The 17,303-nt window shown below is 37.9% G+C and overlaps 1 protein-coding gene across 1 annotated transcript in view; it reads right to left on the reverse strand.

The window, feature by feature from the left end:
- INO80 (INO80 complex ATPase subunit) overlaps positions 1–17,303 on the reverse strand; it is a 117,781-nt gene that overhangs the window by 61,030 nt on the left and 39,448 nt on the right. The window contains exons 10-19 of the mRNA XM_037502237.2: positions 16,396–16,591; positions 15,500–15,567; positions 14,465–14,674; positions 13,926–14,006; positions 12,999–13,094; positions 5,837–5,896; positions 5,085–5,227; positions 4,244–4,328; positions 3,095–3,212; positions 2,213–2,298 (exon numbers count right to left, since the gene is read on the reverse strand). Of these exons, the coding sequence (XP_037358134.1) occupies positions 2,213–2,298; positions 3,095–3,212; positions 4,244–4,328; positions 5,085–5,227; positions 5,837–5,896; positions 12,999–13,094; positions 13,926–14,006; positions 14,465–14,674; positions 15,500–15,567; positions 16,396–16,591 (1,143 nt within the window). The remainder of the gene's footprint in view (positions 1–2,212; positions 2,299–3,094; positions 3,213–4,243; positions 4,329–5,084; positions 5,228–5,836; positions 5,897–12,998; positions 13,095–13,925; positions 14,007–14,464; positions 14,675–15,499; positions 15,568–16,395; positions 16,592–17,303) is intronic.

Here is a 17,303-nt window from a genome sequence, read left to right on the forward strand (position 1 = left end):
CCAAAGCAAAACATTACATAGTCTCACATAGGCAGAGAAAGTCTCCCATAATCTATCCCAGTTTCCTCATCACTATGTACCCCAATATACCTTAGTAACCATGTCTATTCTGAATAGTGTTTATCAAACATGATGAATATTTTAATTTGTTCATACTGCTTCTTGTTACCTAGCACCCCTTTGCTACCATATTTTCCTAGTAAATACCAACTCATCATTCTGGATCTAGTTTATGTCATCTCTTATTTGATGTCTTCTCAAACCTTCCCTAACATAACTACTACCTTAACTATATTCCCACCGTACTTCATAAAGACACCCATTTTATTTCTTGTGGCAGGGGATCGACCTGGCACTGCAGAGGCTGTGGGCAGCTTCACAGCCCAGCACTCAACCACTGCACCACTGGGGAGGCCCGGTCCATTCTTTTTTATTAGGTATTTTCCTTCTATCAGATGCATCTGTGTGACACTGCTCTTAATTAAAATCAGGCCTTTAATAAAACAGTCATCAAGACTTTTTTAAAGGAATAAAACCAACGTACACTTCTATTCCTCTCTTTGAAGGTGTACATCTCCACCTCTATCTTTCAATGAGAGTTACTAATTTTACAATGATCTACCTTTTTGGAATACACAGAAGAGATGTTATCAAGAACTTGAAAAAAATACCTTTTAGGCAGAGAGTAGAAACAGAAGAAATCTATATGAAAAATGGGGGGAAATTCCTGGGGACTAGGAGAAAAAGGAAAATTCACATAGAATTCAAAGAAAATTATAGAAGTCTGGTATGATCCAAAAGAAAACAACTACACTAAAATTACTGGTTTTGGTTTTTGGTTTTTTTTTTTTTAAACACTATTTTTTTTTTAAAAGATTTAGTTTTATTTATTTATACAAGCACTGGGTACAGTCAGAAGCGCCGGAGGGTGAGAGAATTCACCAGAGCCAGAGCAGGGAGCAGAGCAGGCAGAAGGACCGAAGTACACTGCTGAGGGGTGCAGCGGGCGGCAGGAGAGGTCTGTGCGCCATGTGGGACCCTCCTCTGGTAGCTGGGGAGCAGCTGGGGATCGAACCGGTGCTGCAGAGGCTGCGGGCAGCCTCGCAACCCAGCGCTCAACCGCTGTGCCACCGGAGAGACCCAAATTACTGGTTTTGTATGAGGAAAAAATATTACAACACAAAGCACATTAAACCTCTTAATCTAACTCGTTTGTAGAAATACAAGAAAAGGGGAAATATGCTAGGAAATACCACAATAGGGCCTCCCTGGTGGTGCAAGTGGTTAAGCACCGCACTATGAAGCAATCCACAGCCTCTGCAGCACGAGTTCGGTCCCTGGCCGACCAGAGAGAAACCCACATGGCGAGGCAGACCTCTCTTGTCTTGCCCGCTGCTCCCCTCAGCAGTGTATTTCAGTCAATCTGCCTGTTCTGTTCCCCGCTCTGTCTCTGGTAGATCCTCTCACCCCCTGCATCTCTGCTCTGGGCCCCAGCTCTTGTATGCATAAATAAATAAATCTTTAAAAAAGAAAGAAAATACCCCAATAATGCAATTAGCAAAATCTGGTATTTCTGTGGAAAACTGTAAGACAAACAACTCAGTTTCATCAACAAACAATTTGCAAGGGTAAGAAGGGAGGGATTAAAAGATGCTTCTGAGCTATATCATCCAAATGCTGTTTGTGGACCATGCTTAGCTTCTGATTTCAACAAACCAAATTTGGGGGCGGGGGGGATGGGAAGGAAGGATGGAAGACACAGAAGGACAAAAATAACTAAGAATGTCTCAGCACTGACTGCTTACATGATACTAAAATGGAATAAATTTTTGAGTAGGGTTGATAACTCTATGTGTTCATGTATTTTAGAAAAGATCAAAGATACAAATAAAATAAGTAATTCCTAGGATTTACTTCTGAATAATCCAGAGGAGTGAGAGCTGATCATTATCAAATTGTCTGGTATTATGAGAAAATTCATTATACTACTCTTTCCACAATTATGTTTCAAATTTTCCATAATAAAAAGTATTAAAAAGTTTCTTGCCTTCACTATTTGCCTCATTTTTAAGTACTTTGATGTACTCAAGTTTAAAGGTCTTCTCTCAGTCAAAGTAACCATCATTCAACTAAAAACCAAGAATTGATTTTCATCCTGAAGCCTTAAGGTGCCTAATTATTAAGGTTAAATTCATGGGTCTTCTATCCTTACCTTATCAGACAATTCATTTTCCACATCTTTCTTGATTCTCCTCAGCATAAAAGGCTTCAAGATCATGTGTAAGCGGGAGAGCTGATCTGAAAACCCAGGAAGACCCCATAAATAACACATACTTTGATTTAATACAAACAAAAGAAACACAGTATCTTTCACTAAATTGTTTTAACATCTTTTGGTTAAATGATTATATGAAAGATAAAAACAATCTTTGCAAATCAAAGAATCTGATTTTCATATCATCTTCCTATAAGACAATTTCAGGCTGCTATGATTAACTCAGTGTGAACCAACAGGGACCTGGTGGCACAAGAGGTTAAGCGTCAGCACTACGAAGCAACCCCCGCCAGGGAGGTGAGCCACAAAAGCCCAGCAGACCTCTCCTATCTCACCTGCTGATCCCCTCAGCAGTGTATTTCAGTCAATCTGCCTGTTCTTCTCCCCACTCTATCTCTGGTGAATCCTCTCACCACCCGCACCTCTGGCCTGGACCCCAGTTCTTGTATGCACATCTTTAAATAAAAATTAACTATAAAGACCCTTCTAATATTTTGTGTTTATCATAGAAAGTCTTACCCCATTTCACAAAGAATATAAATCTGATACGAATTTTTCATGATCTATGCGGAAAATGAGGTCTCTGTAAGCCAAAATGTGGCATCTTCTGAGCTCTGCCTATGCTGCCTTGATTAAATAATTAAGACTATAGCAGTATCACCTGAATTAGTCCCTTTTTCATCAAAGCATACAACTATCTTGTAAGAGAAAAAACCTTTCCCCTGATCATAATTTTTACTAGAAAAGACATTCTTTACCTATAAGAAAACATACAATTACATGATCGCCTACACTGACAGATGCAATGAAAGTACTCACTCTCATCAATGGCAGATTTGTTTTCCGCATGGCTCTCAATGTCCTTGGAAAACCATTCATTAAATTCCTCGTGTGAATCAAATAACGTTGGCATAATGAAATGTAGGAGAGCCCACAGCTGGAAACAAAGGAAAAATGAAATAGCTGAAGGGCAACAAAATGACAGCATGTGAAGCTATAAAGAGGGTTTGGAGAGAGTGAAAGTTGTAGGTATGTGTGTCTGTGTCTGATTCATGTCCCCATCTATGTGTGACATTTACCTCATCAATCAACCCAAATTCTAAAAAGTGTTACAGCAAAATGTGACTAAATTAATTAATTTTCAATTAATTTAAAACTGAAGTTTAAAAATGTACATCTTGGTCAGATTTTGCAGTGGGACAGTATTTAAGATCTTACAGAACATAAATCAGTTCACAAATTAACATAATCCAAGGTAGCTTAACTTGCTACTAATGGTTCTATATATCAGGGGTCAGAAAATTAGCACCTGCAGTGGCAACTATGGTCTGCTATATAATTTTATAAACATAGCTATGCTGGAACACAGCCACACCTATTCATTTGTGTCAACTACAGCTGCCTTCACATTATGATGACACTGTGATTACATGACATAAAGTCAAAATAGTTACCTTCTGGATCTTAAAGTTTTTTGATCCCTATTCTAATCTGATCCCTAATCTAGATAATTTGATCCCTAATCTAGACAATCATCTTTCCTACAGAAAAAATTTTAGCTCATCTCAGTGTGAAGAAACAGTCTTTCAATTTTAACATAAAAACATCTCTTCATTAGATGCAAGACATTCCTGCCGTGGTCACTATTTATTACAAAATAGAGAGAACTAAAGTAATTTACTGGCTTTCTAATAGAAAATAAGAAAATAGATTGGGGTCAAAATAAGGGGGTTGCAATTGTATGGGGAATATAAAAATAAAATTTATTTTAAAAAAAGAAAAAGAAAATAGGAGTGATACCAAAAATTAAACTACGTGGGGCAAACTATGGTTAAATTCTTCCTTATAAGCAGAAACTGTAATTTATCTAGAGCAGTAACATCCCACATGGACTTGGTAAAGAATTTTATGCTGTTTGGAAACACTAATTAACGCAGACGTGAAACTGAGACCTTGTCTGGTGCCTACCTCTGCCATGGTATTCTGAATGGGGGTCCCAGTTAGCAAAAGGCGATTCCGACACTGGAACTGCAAGAGGATCTTCCAACGAACGCTGTCCAATAAAATTAATTGCAAATTCCAAGTTAGTAGTAAACCAACCTTTACCAAGAACCCATATTTATAAAAATGCTTTCCATAAAATAACAAATATTCAGAATCAAGTACTCCACCACATACACAATTGAAAACTATTACTCAACAAAGCTGAGGGCAGGAAATTCCAAAGGAACTGACTCTTCTATACTGAAAAGTTGGTATTAGGATTTAAGAAAAGTAGCCCAAAAAGTAGAATCTTTTTTTTTTATAAAGTCCTCTACTGTCCCTGGTCAGTTTTATCGACACAAACCATGTAATTAAAAAGTACTTATCTATACTAGAAAGCCTAAAATTTATTAATCTGTGTGCTTTCAGTATGAGTCTGGAGGAAGCAATGGGGAAAAAGGGTAGGGTGTAAGAGAAAAATGCAAAGGGAGTTTTTATTAATCCTGGCCACAAGCATGTTCCACTTCAAGAGAGTGCAATGTGAAGTAGCGCCCTTTAGAAGATGGAAAGTTCCATGAAAAATACCATTCTACCATTTAATATGGGCCTCTAAGTCCTAAGGGTTCACCAAGAGTTAATAAAAATTTGTTAAACCTAAGGTTTCACACCAATGAGTCAAACACTCAGTAACTATTATTCAGTTTGGAACCTACAGAGTACTAGAGTACTTTAAACATATAACTTAAACAAACAAACAAAGGGACTGGGGGGGGATATATCTATATATCCACAGTCCACAGATTTTGGTTTCTACTAGTTGTGTTACCTGGAACTACTCTTGAGCGCCTGAGCTTCATCCAATACCATGTACTGCCACTTGACCCGCTGGAAATACTTTACATCCTGAACTACCAGTTGGTAGCTGGTGATAACCACATGGAAAGGGGCATCCTGAGTATAGAGGGTTTTCTGTAAATATAAGAGAGAAAGGGTGAAAAGTGATACCCACTAATTCCTTGTAAGTTAATGAGGAATGGATTACATTTTCTAAGACCAAGAAATTTAACATACCCCTAAAGATATGCTTCTCTTACATGGTAAGGAGATGTGCGGCACATTTAATTATAACTGTTTTTGAAGCCGTCACCTTAATCATAACCATGTTAAAAACTAGTCTTCAGTTTATTAAGAGTTCTTTCTTAATTATAGACTGATTTAAGTTCAGATTATTCTCTGACAGAAAAAGTATTATAAAAGAAGAAAAATGCACTTGCCCAGTGTCAATAAATACGTAAGATTTTATACACGAGAAATTACTTAACAGAAGTCCCACAAGTGCAGACCTCTCCTGCTGTGCTCCCCTCAGCAGTGTACTTCGGTCCTTCTGCCTGCTCTGCTCCCTGCTCTGGCTCTGGTGAACATCCCACGCTTCTGACTGTACCCAGTGCTTGCACACATAAATAAATAATAAAGCTTTAAAAAAAAAAAAAGAAATGATTGTGTGTATACACATATATACATACACACATATACATACTTGAGTATAAGTACATGTATAATGCATAAGCTGAAAGTTACCTGACTCCAGAACCTCCTGATGACTTTTCTATCATGAGGATTTCCCCAATATGGTAGCACCTGGAAAAAGGCCGATATACAAATTATTTCCTACTGATAATCTAAAAAGTAGCACCACAAATATGTTATTAAAAATGATTTTAAAAGAACCAACAGAATGAATATAGGAGTGCCTCTGTAATGGCTGCACTAGGTGCTAGATAAGCATTTCTCCGGCTGACAGAATGAAAACACATAAATAAAACATGTTTGAAAGCATCAGAGAGCTACTGAGGCAGTGGAGAATTACACAACCAAGATTCAGAAAAGAAAGCCTGGCATTTGGTATACATTCCCCCTGAAGGTGTTGATTTCTTTCAAAAGTGCAAGTTCAGAATTGAAGACTCGAAAGCAGAGGTTTTTTTTAGAGACACAGGGTTCACAGAACAAAAATTTAGTTCAAGGAGAAGGGCTTCTGATAACTGCCACCTCCATGGTCTTATACTGACAATCAATGGATACATATACACAGGTAAACTATATACAAACTTGCCTAACAGGTGAACTTGTTTCATCAGTACCCCAGAAAAAAAAAAACTGTAGGGGCAACAAAAACAAACAAAATCCATAGCACATATAATTCCTCTTGCTGGAGTAAATCAATCTCCAGCCCATAATTATATCCAGAATTCTTCCTCTACAATGTCTGGTAAACAATGGGAAAAACAAAAAACAAACAAACAATACCCCAGACATATGGAAATACTAGACCATGTGACTAAAAATGAAGATGAAAAACAGACAAACAAAAATCAAAAGAAAAAACACCCTTCACAGGAAATCCAGAAAATGAGAAGATCAAAAAAATGTATTTTTAAAAAAGCTGGTTTTTTTTCCCAGAAAATTAAAATAAAGATAAGACTGAAAATTGATAGTGGTGTACTATCAAAATATAAAAGCACCAAACAGAGTTTTTGGAATTGAAAAATACAGTAACTAAATCAAGAATTCAGTGATGGGTTCAATGACATATTCAATGCAGCTCACGAGAAAATGAGTGAACTGGATGATGAACAAGAATAAAATACACAAGATAAAGCCTGGAGAATCAAAAGAATGCAAAAGTCAGCTTTTTTTCTGTGATGTTACCAGGTATGCTGTGCTTTCCTTTTTTTTTTTATTAAGATTTACTTATTTATACATACAAGAACTGGGGTACAGGCCAAAGTTGTGGGTGGTGAACGGGTTCACCAGAGAGAGTAGGGAATAGAACAGGCAGACTGACTGAAGTATACCACTGAGGGGAGCAGCAGGTGAGACAGGAGAGGTCTGCTGCGCCATGTGGGTAGTTGCCTGGCCAGGGATCGAACTTGTGCTACAGTGGCTGCTAAGAGCTTCACAAGTTGCTTCTTAACCCTTTGCGCCGCCAGGGAGGCCCTGCTTTTCTTTCTTTTTATCCTTACGGGGTTCCAAGTGCTTCTTAAATTGTAGCTTGATTTTTTAAAATTATTTATTTATGCATACAAGAGCTGGGTATGTATAGGCCAGAGATGCGGTGGGTAAGAGGATTCACCAGAGACAGAGTGGGGAACAGAAAAGGCAGATTGACCAAAGTACACTGCTGAGGGGAGCAGCAGGCAAGTCAGGAGAGGTCTGCTGCGCCATGTGGGTTGCTTCCTGGTGGGCCGGGGATCAAGCTTGTGCTGTAGAGGCTGCAGACCGCCTCATAGTGCGGTACTTAACCCCTTGCACCACCAGGGAGGCCCTATATATACACATATATTTTTAAAAGCTCAGTCTGAGTCATGTGCCACAAAATGACAGCTGACACTGGACTGCAGATAGCCAGCAGTTCCTATAATGTTTGCAATGATAAAACCACCTAATGACTCATTGTTTGAGTATATGTAATGTGAAAACATTTAAATAAATTTATAATGCATAAAAAAATGAAAAGTCTTGTGGTTTATAAAAATATCTTAAAAAATATTTTACAAAAAATATTTCAAAAACAACATATAAATTTAAAGAAGGGGATATACTTACAGTATATTAAAGCCACTGCACTACCTAGAAATTAGTAACAGTGTTAATTTATACTAGCTTTAAAAAGTAAAGGAAACATTCAATTCTCCCGGGTTTCTACTAAATAAAAGGAGTATTTAATTAGCAAGAGGGTTATCTAAGAGTAATGAAATCTAATCAATCCAAAAGGCTACAATAAAGAAAACGGAAAGAAAAAGGAAAACTACACAGGTAAAAGAATTAGGACGTGAATTTCAATCTCACGTGAAAGTCAGCAGATTTTAACTTAATTAGATTAAAATTATTCACAGGGGCCTCCCTGGTGGCGCAGGCAGTTGAGCACGGCGCTGTGAAGCTGTCTGTAGCCTCTGCAGTGCCAGTTCAATCCCCACCGGCCATGGAGATACCCACATGGCGGGGTGGACCTCTCCTGTCTCGCCCGCTGCTCCGGAGTATTTCAGTGTATTTCAGTCAGTCTGCCTATTCTGTTCCCCACTCTGGCTCTGGTGAATCCTCTCACCCTCCCACACATCTGGCCTGTACCCCAGTCCTTGTATGGATAAATGAATCTTTAAAAAAATATATATATATATATTCACAAAAAATAAAAGCAGAAACGTGTCTTAGGGCCTCCCTGGTGGCGCAGTGGGTTGAGCACAGCACTATGAAACTGTCTGCAGCCTCTGCAGCGCGGCCGGCCAGGGAGATTCCCACATGGCGGGGCGGACCTCTCCTGTTGCGCCCACTGCTCCCCTCAGCAGTGCTTTGGGTCCATCTGCCTGTTCTGCTCCCCACTCTGTCTCTGGTGACCCCACTTACCCTCCCACGCCTCTGGCCTGTACCCCCAGCTATTGTATAAATAAAAAATAAATCTTTAAAGGAAAAAAAAAAAAAAAGAAATGCATCTTAAATGTAAGGCTACAAAATGGTTAAAAGTAAAAGCCAGCATGTTAAAACTAAGCAAAAGAAAGGTAGACCATTTAATACTAGAGAAAAAGGATTTTAAGGCAGAAGGTTTTGGGGCGGGGGGGAGGGTTTATAATTCCAAAAGGTTCAAATCACTAGGAAGATGAAAGAACCGTAAATTTGTAACATATCTCACAGTCTCACATCTTATAAAGCAAAAATGATAAGAAAAGAGAAGTGGATAAATCTGTATTCATGGTAAATCTTAAAGTACCTTTCTCATTCCGTAGTAGGACAGCAGACAAAAAATGAGTAAATAAACAGAAGAGCTGAACAAGTTAACAAGTTTGACCTTGTAGAACACTGTACTACTTCTACAGTTGCAGAATACCTACTGTTTTTAAACACAGAGTATTTATAAAACTGACCATATGCTAGGCAAAAAGAACAAAGTTCAACAAATTCCAAAGCATTGAAAATGTAAAAAGTATGTTTTTTAACCACATTGATTTAAACTATAAAAACAAAAAGATACCTAGAAAATAATCCATTTTTTTGGAAATTAAGAACTACATTTTTAAATAATTCATGAATCAAAGAACTTGCAGGGCCTCCCCGGTGGCGCAGCGGTTGAGCGCTGGGTTGCGAAGCTGCCCGTAGCCTCTGCAGTGCCGGTTCGATCCTCGGCCACTGGGCGAGGGTCCCATATGGCGCGCAGACCTCTCCTGCCACCCGCTGCTCCCCTCAGCACTGTACTTTGGTCCTTCTGCCTGCTCTGCTCCCTGCTCTGGCTCTGGTGAATTCTCTCACCCTCCCGCGCTTCTGACTAAACCCAATGCTTGTATAAATAAATAAATAAATAAATCTTTAAAAAATAGATTAAAAAATAAATGAAATAGAGACTAGCTTATTTTAAGGAATGAAAAGTGGTATACTAACTATAGCAAAAAATGTAACTCATTTCATGGGAAAAAGTGGGAAGTTAGAGGCACTGATCATATTAGAACCACAGAAAGTATTACTCAGATATCTGTCGAATAAAATGAACTTTCAGACATTATCATCGTTGAAAAGTATCTTCTGAACGTGATCAAACTGTAAATCTGTAATCTAATTATGTTCTGTATGGAGGTGAATACATTCCTAACAATCTAAAGGAGTAATGGTGATGGAAAAAATGAGCCAATAAAGTTGATTTTATAAAAACCTTTTCTGTAAGTGGAGAGACAATAATCTAATAAGCTATAGGGGCTCTGTCACAACTACTCAATTCTACTGCTGTAGTGAGAATGCAGCTGTATTCCAATATATATGTACTCAATTTTCATATATCATGTCATGAAATGTTATTCTTTTATCAACAATTAAAAATATAAAAACTATTTTTAGCTTTTAGGCTGTACAAAAACAGAGGTGGTGGACTCCTTAATCAATTAAATATAGAATGATTAGCAATTCCACTACTAGTTATATGCCCCTCCCAAACTGAAAACACAATAGGTATTCGAACAAATACTTTTTAAAAAAAGATTTATTTTATTTATTCATTTATGCATACAAAAACTGGGGTGTAGGCCAGAGATGCAGGGGGTGAGAGGATTCACCAGTGACAGAGTGGGGAGCAGAATAAGTGGATCTACTGAAATATATTGCTGAGGGGAGCAGCGGGTGAGACAGGAGAGGTCTGCTGCACCATGTGTGGGTTAGCTCTCTGGCGGGGATCAAACTCATGCTGCATTGGCTGGTGATAGCTTTATAGTGCTGAGAGTTAACCCCTGAATCACCAGGGAGGCCCTCAAATAAATACTTATACATGTTAATAGCTGTTAACAACGGACAAAAGGCAGAAACACCAAATAGCCATCAACAGATGGATAGACAAACAATCCAGTATGGTACCTTCAGAAAATTAAATATTATTCAATCATGAAAAGAAGTGTGCTGATATAAGCTACAACATGGATAAATCCTGAACATATTATGCTGAGTTAAAGAGAAGCCAGACATAAAAGGTGACAGATTGTGTGATTCTAGTTATATGAAATATCCAGAGTAAGCAAATACATAGAAGTAGAAAGATTTGTGGTGCCCAAGAGCTAAAGAGAAAGGAGTGAGTTTAAGGGGAAGGAAGTTTCTGTTTGGGATGGTAGAAAAATTCTGGAACCAGATAGCAGTGATCATTGCACCACACTGTAAGTGTATTTAATGTATGTTTAAAATGGTACATTTTATGTTATGTGTATTTTATCACAATTGTAAAAAATTGGGACAAAAAGCTGGCACCTGGTATTGGCCCACAAGCTATATTTTGCTGATCCCTACACTAGAGTATCAAAAGAAGTTCAACATGTAAATGAAAGCTCAGTTTTTAAGCATAGGTATAGTAAAAAAAAAAAAAAAAAAAAAAAAAGCATTATCAAAGACCCAAGTAGTACCACACTGCCACCTATCTGTCAGCGAAGGAACTACCGAAAACTTAGTGTTTTGATTGAAAAATTTTTTTTTTGTGAGACCCTCGCCGAAGGCAACGGCGGCCCGGGAACGAACTGGTGCTGCAGAGGCTGCGGGCAGCCTCACAGCCCAGCGCTCAACAGCTGCACCACCAGGGGAGGCCCTTTGATTGAAATATTTAAGATTTGGTACTTCAACTTCCTGATTTTCTACATGTGCCGAACAACAAAAAAGCGGCGGGGGGGGGGGGGGGGGGCAGGTGGATATGAGGAGCTCCGTATGCCACATGGTGAATATTAGAGAAAATACTCGACAATGCCTAAGAATGATCTCAGATTCTCCTTACAAAGTTTTAGTCAAGTTAAAAGATACCGACCTAGGGGTTAAGTCTCAGCACCTTCATGAATCTACTGGCAGCAACTGCAGCATGAGTTTGATCCCTTGCCAGGGAGCTACCCACATGGCACAGCAGATCTCTCCTGTTTCGCCAGCTGTTCCCCTCAGCAGTGTATTTCAGTCAGTCCGCCTGTTCTGCTCCCTACTGCATCTGGTGAATCCCCTCACTTCCCACCCCCACGCCCCCGAACTTCTAAGCTACACCCCAGCTCTTGTATACATAAAAAGTTTCATAATCTACAATTCAGTCACAAAGGTGGGGCGACAGGCATTAAGGTGCCCCAAAGTAACATCCCAAACATGTTACAAAGAGTAAGCCAGAAAATAAACACTTGCCTCCCACCTCTATCCTCCTTCCCAGGCCCTTTAAACTGCACAGAAGCTATGATTATTATGGAGACTCAAAATCAGAAATTATGCCAGTATCTTCTGATGCACATCCTCTCCATAAAATCCTCCTCACCATGCAACTTCATTATCACTTATGACCCTTTAATGACAGAATACTCATTAAACCCTTTTACTTGAAAACACTGTAATAAGTCCTACCAATTCTTCCTATATCCCAATGACTTTATATAATTAAACCCCTATTTAAATCTTGTCCATGCCTTAACCTACCTTGAGGCAATATACTTCTCTGCTAATTGCTTCCTACCACAATTTCAAATCTCGATCAACTTTCACATTATCTATGTTATACATTGTAATATGGACCAAGACCAGGACCTGATTTTGGAGTGTCAAGAAAATGGACTATTTATTTATATACTTCAGGGAGGATGACAACGTCATAAAGTATAAGATATGTGCCCTGGGGCCTCCCTGGTGGCACAGGAATTAAGATGCAACCTATGAATCTGTCTGTAGCCTCTGCAGCACTAGTTCGGTCCCCCACTGGCCAGGGAGCAACCCACATGGCGCAGCAGACCTCTCCTGTCTTGCCCGCTGCTCCCCTCAGCGGTGTATTTCATATTTCAGTCAGTCTGCCTGTTCTGTTCCCCACTCTGTCTCTGGTGAATCGTCTCACTCCCCACACCTCTGGCCTGTATCCCAGTTCGTGTATACATAAATAAATCTTAAAAAAAAAAAAAAAAAGATATGAGCCCCAAAGCTTGCTTTGTCGAAGTCTGTGTTAAACCAGCAAAGTAGACATTTTCTATTATGGCAGTTTGACCAAGAGTGTGAACTGCTGTTTTTAATGCAGCAAATTATTTAAACTGGACTTTGGTTTTCTAACTTATGAAATATAAGGAAATAACATGCTCTTATCAGTTACTTTTTTATAGAGAATGTATGCAAGGCATTTTGGGGATAATTCAAGAAATTAAAAATTATAATGAGTAATTAAATTAGAATGTTCATTTTAAAGAACAACAAAAATTTTTATTGGACTGATTTTTACCTTAAATTTAGGAACAAATCTAGTGAACTCCTGGTGCCAATTGTTAAGTGTAGATGCAGGTGAAATTATTAAGAAAGGTCCCCAAATGTTCTCTCTCTGAAATAGAAAAACTAGGTCAGTCAACTGTGGGAAAACTGAAGATATTTAGTTCAAAATTACAACTAACAATAAGAGCAATTTAAGAAGAAGAAACATAACATGAGAAATGGCATTTCTCCCAAATATGTACACTCAATATTATCCCATGTCAATAACAACACAGGCAAGAAAGTTACTCAGACACATCTTCACAAGAAAGCTACCAAGCACCTGTGACTTCTTATAGGTCTGATTTATTTCACTTACAAAGCACTTATGACACAATGACTTGCATGTGCTGTTTCCCCATACCAGATTATCATAACAATTATATTATTATTTAATTGGTTTAGAGCTTTTGCTTTTTTCAAAATACATTTACACTGATTTTCTAAATTATTTACAAAAATCCCTGTAAGGTAGATATTATTCAAACTGCATAATAGGAAAGGAAACCGCAGAGAAATAAAATGAAGTCAGCTCTAAAGAGATCATGAGGGTTACCCAAGGTTTACAAAATATGCTAGTAAGCAGAGCTGAGGGATGTGAACCCATGCTTTCTGTCCTAAGAAATAGCTCGTTACTATAGAGGTAACTCTCAATAGAAAGGAGTTTGAGGGGAAGAAAGGAGTTCAAACCAAACATGTTCAAAACTGTTCTAGCCCTCTTTAAAACCAAATTTTACAACACACTGTGTCACCTTACAAAAAGCCTTGAAGGTAAGCAGCAAGTCATTGTCTTGGTATGCTACAAGGCATAGCACAGTACGTGGTAAGTAGCAGATTCTCAACAGAAAATGACCTAGGTAGGAGTCGGATACAGGAAGACGGAAAAACTCTATCTACCCACCTCAGCCAGATGGGCCAGGAGAGCAATGCTCTGTACTGTTTTACCAAGGCCCATTTCATCAGCAAGAATGCCATTAATACCCTGGGGGAAAAAAAATACACATGGTCAACACCCCTCACATTGCATCACACAGAGTTCAACCTACTGCCCAAACAAAGCAAAAGTGACTAGAGTACCAGCTTCAACACCATTACCCACAACTGTAATGATTCCTTTTACCAATTCCAAAGCTGTAACTGGGAATTATGACAAAGGAGATGAACAAGTCAATTTTTCATCTAATCTAACCCAGGCACAAAAGCAAACAATCAGGTTTAGCAAAACCGCCCAGGAAGAACTACACACATGATTCAAATATTCTCTAATAAATTTCCAGGTTAGAAACAGAGACAATCTGACTCTTGCCAAAGGATAAAGCTTTTTAAAAGGGATAAAATCTAAAACACCTTATGCCCATTTCAAAACACAATGACCCAACACCTTCAGGAAAACAGATAACAAACAAACCAGAGTGGGTATGACATAATTCTAAAATTCACCTGTTCATAGAGATTTGCCAACCAATTCATGCCTTTCAGCTGATAACCTTTTAATTTGCCATTAAAAATTGTGGGCTGTGGAATATCCTCACCAGCCCGGATAGACGGGTTTGCCAGGCTGTAGCTCTCCCCAAACCCAGTGCCCGACTTGTTTGCTGCCCGTAAGGCAGCAGCTCTACTTTCTTTTGCATCTTCATCAAAAGACCTTGTCTGGAAAATAAAAAAATATTAGAAGAAAATGTAAAAGGAAAAAAGTTTTTGAAAATAAAATTCATGACAACATATCTATCTTATGCTAACTGAACAAAATTCCTAATAATGTAATATAGGTTATGTAAAACAATATATTATGTTACTAATATTTTTAAGTTAATTTAAAAATTTTATGAAGAATATGCTTTTGATGGACATATACTAAGTCAAATTGTAAGATTACTTCCTTCGTGAAGGAATTTGTTAATGATTTGATATAAAATTTATTTCCTTAGTTGGGGTTGGTGGGGAGAAGGCTATGTTTGTGTCTACCCTTTCTAGGACCCTGTCAAAGTTGCATAAGGGTTTCTAAGGCAGTCTATTAAATTATACTTTTTTAAATTCAATCTTAACTGCAGTTTCTCTCTGATGTCATTAAATATCACTAACTCATGAATAAGCAATTTACTCCTAAGGTGAAAGAAGGCAATAGCTTATTCTTCTTAAGTCATGATAAACATCTCTTAACAAGCAAAAATCACTATACAACTATGATACATTTCATATTCATTACCCATGATTAACCAAGAGCCTCCCCCCACCAAAATCAAAATCAAAATCCTAGCTTTTATAAACACTCATAAACTTTAGACAAGTGACTACCCACCTTTCCTCAAGTACTCTTATTGTTCTAAAGTAAACAGAGACACAAAGCTCACTCAACACACATATAATCACCAAAGTTTTTAATTACAAATATGATTAAGACTAAAGGAAGACCACCTAAAGAAAAGGGTATTTTCAGGCCCTGTTATAGTTTACCCTTTCATTTTTAAGACTCACCCGAGCTTGATGAATATGGTATGCATTTTCAGCATTCTTCAGGGCCTGGGCTTTGAAATGGTTACTATCTGAAAAGGAAAACTTATAGATTATCACACATCATTAATTGATATCCTTCAAAGATGCAATTCATAGCAAAACATGTGACTTGGACTCCCTCAGTCTATTTACCCCTAAACTTCCAGGTAAGGACCTGGAAATAGCAATGGAGGTAGAGGCTGCCATGGTATACAGCAGGCAAAGCCAGCTTACAAAAAACCATGAGGAGACTGAACTCCAGACTCTAAATCCTGAGTTTTTTGAGTGAAGCAATGCCTAAGCAAGGAAAAGCAAGACAATGAGGAGTGAAGTTTTTTATGTATTTATGCTGGGCAAGACAATTTTAAGCAAAGAAACACAAATATGTGCAACTCCAAGATAGAAACACTCTTTCTCTTTTATTCTTAGACATGGTCTCACTACTCTCAAGTTTGAAATTCCTCTCAAACTTCATCCCAGTTTTTCTCTCCCCTTGAGATCACAAAATGCCAACATTGAACAGTCTCTTCTCAGGCTTGATTTGTTATGTGAGAGATGATTTTCACTGCTGAGACATGTTCACTGAATTTTTCTGATTTTATAGGTTTTACTAACAAATAAAAAAAATTTCAAAATTTCAAGACATATAATCACACCTTTCCCTTTCAAAGACTTTAAGTCATTTCAGGGGTGCCCTGCCCTGTAACACCTGTATTACAGAAACATTCACACTTTCCCTAATCTAATACAAATTCCCTTTAATGACTAACATTACCTATTGATCAAGACAAAACCTGCAAGAATTAGTAATGTGTACAGCCACAGATATGAAAACATGAAGGGTATTTACTTCCTCTAATTTTTGATTCAGGACTTACCATAATCCTCCTGTGTGATGTTAACTACCACCCCTCCACCAATGTCAATTTGTCTCTGGGTAGAACTATCTTCCAGTTTCCTTAGAATTTCTTCCTGAATTCCATCATGACCCATGTCTCGTTTGCGACTCATAAAATGGGCATACAACTCTGTCTGGGTGATTAAAAAGTTGAGTTTTCGCTGTTGCCTCTTGGCCTAAAGAAGGAAAAAAAGAGTCAAAAATGAAAACTGAGTAAAATTATTAATCACATTCAGAGACAGGGCAACAGAATTCACTAAATCTCCACCTAGTTTGTATATGATTCTTTTACAAATGCTTTACCTTCAGAAAGGCAAAAATTGCTAATGAACTACTTTAATCAAGTCAGTGGTACTAAAAGCAAGGAATAACCTTCATTTACATTCTAATTAAAACTTATGTTTTCTTTACTCTACATGATGAAATCTTTTCTCTATTAGGCTTCTAATGTACTTATTTATCACTTTTCTATAGTTGGCACTGAGATACCAATTAAATTAAAACAATATATTTTATTTCATAACCTAGGCAAAACACACATGTATGTAGCTTTACTATTTTTAAAAAATGTAAACATATCAAAAACTCTTTTTAAACTATCTCCCGAAGTCAAAATAGGTGACTGGAAGCTATAAGTTATTCTGAAAATCAATGAAGGAGGTGTATGAGAGTATGATACCAATCAAAGGAAGAAAACACTCCTCAAAACAGCCTATAGTACATCTGTAATACAGACAGCTACAAAACATGAACACAGACCAACTACACACACACCTTTTTTGTGTGCTGTGTGAGAAAGCTAAATTCGAAGTGCCTCTTAGAGAAAAGGATGGAGGGGGGCCAATGGTCTATAGTGGAGAATTACTGAGGCCTTGATGGTGGCTGTGA

This window comes from Talpa occidentalis, unplaced genomic scaffold (assembly GCF_014898055.3).
Source record: "Talpa occidentalis isolate TD23 unplaced genomic scaffold, MPIMG_talOcc4v2.1 talOcc4.11, whole genome shotgun sequence".
Lineage (NCBI taxonomy): Eukaryota > Metazoa > Chordata > Mammalia > Eulipotyphla > Talpidae > Talpa > Talpa occidentalis.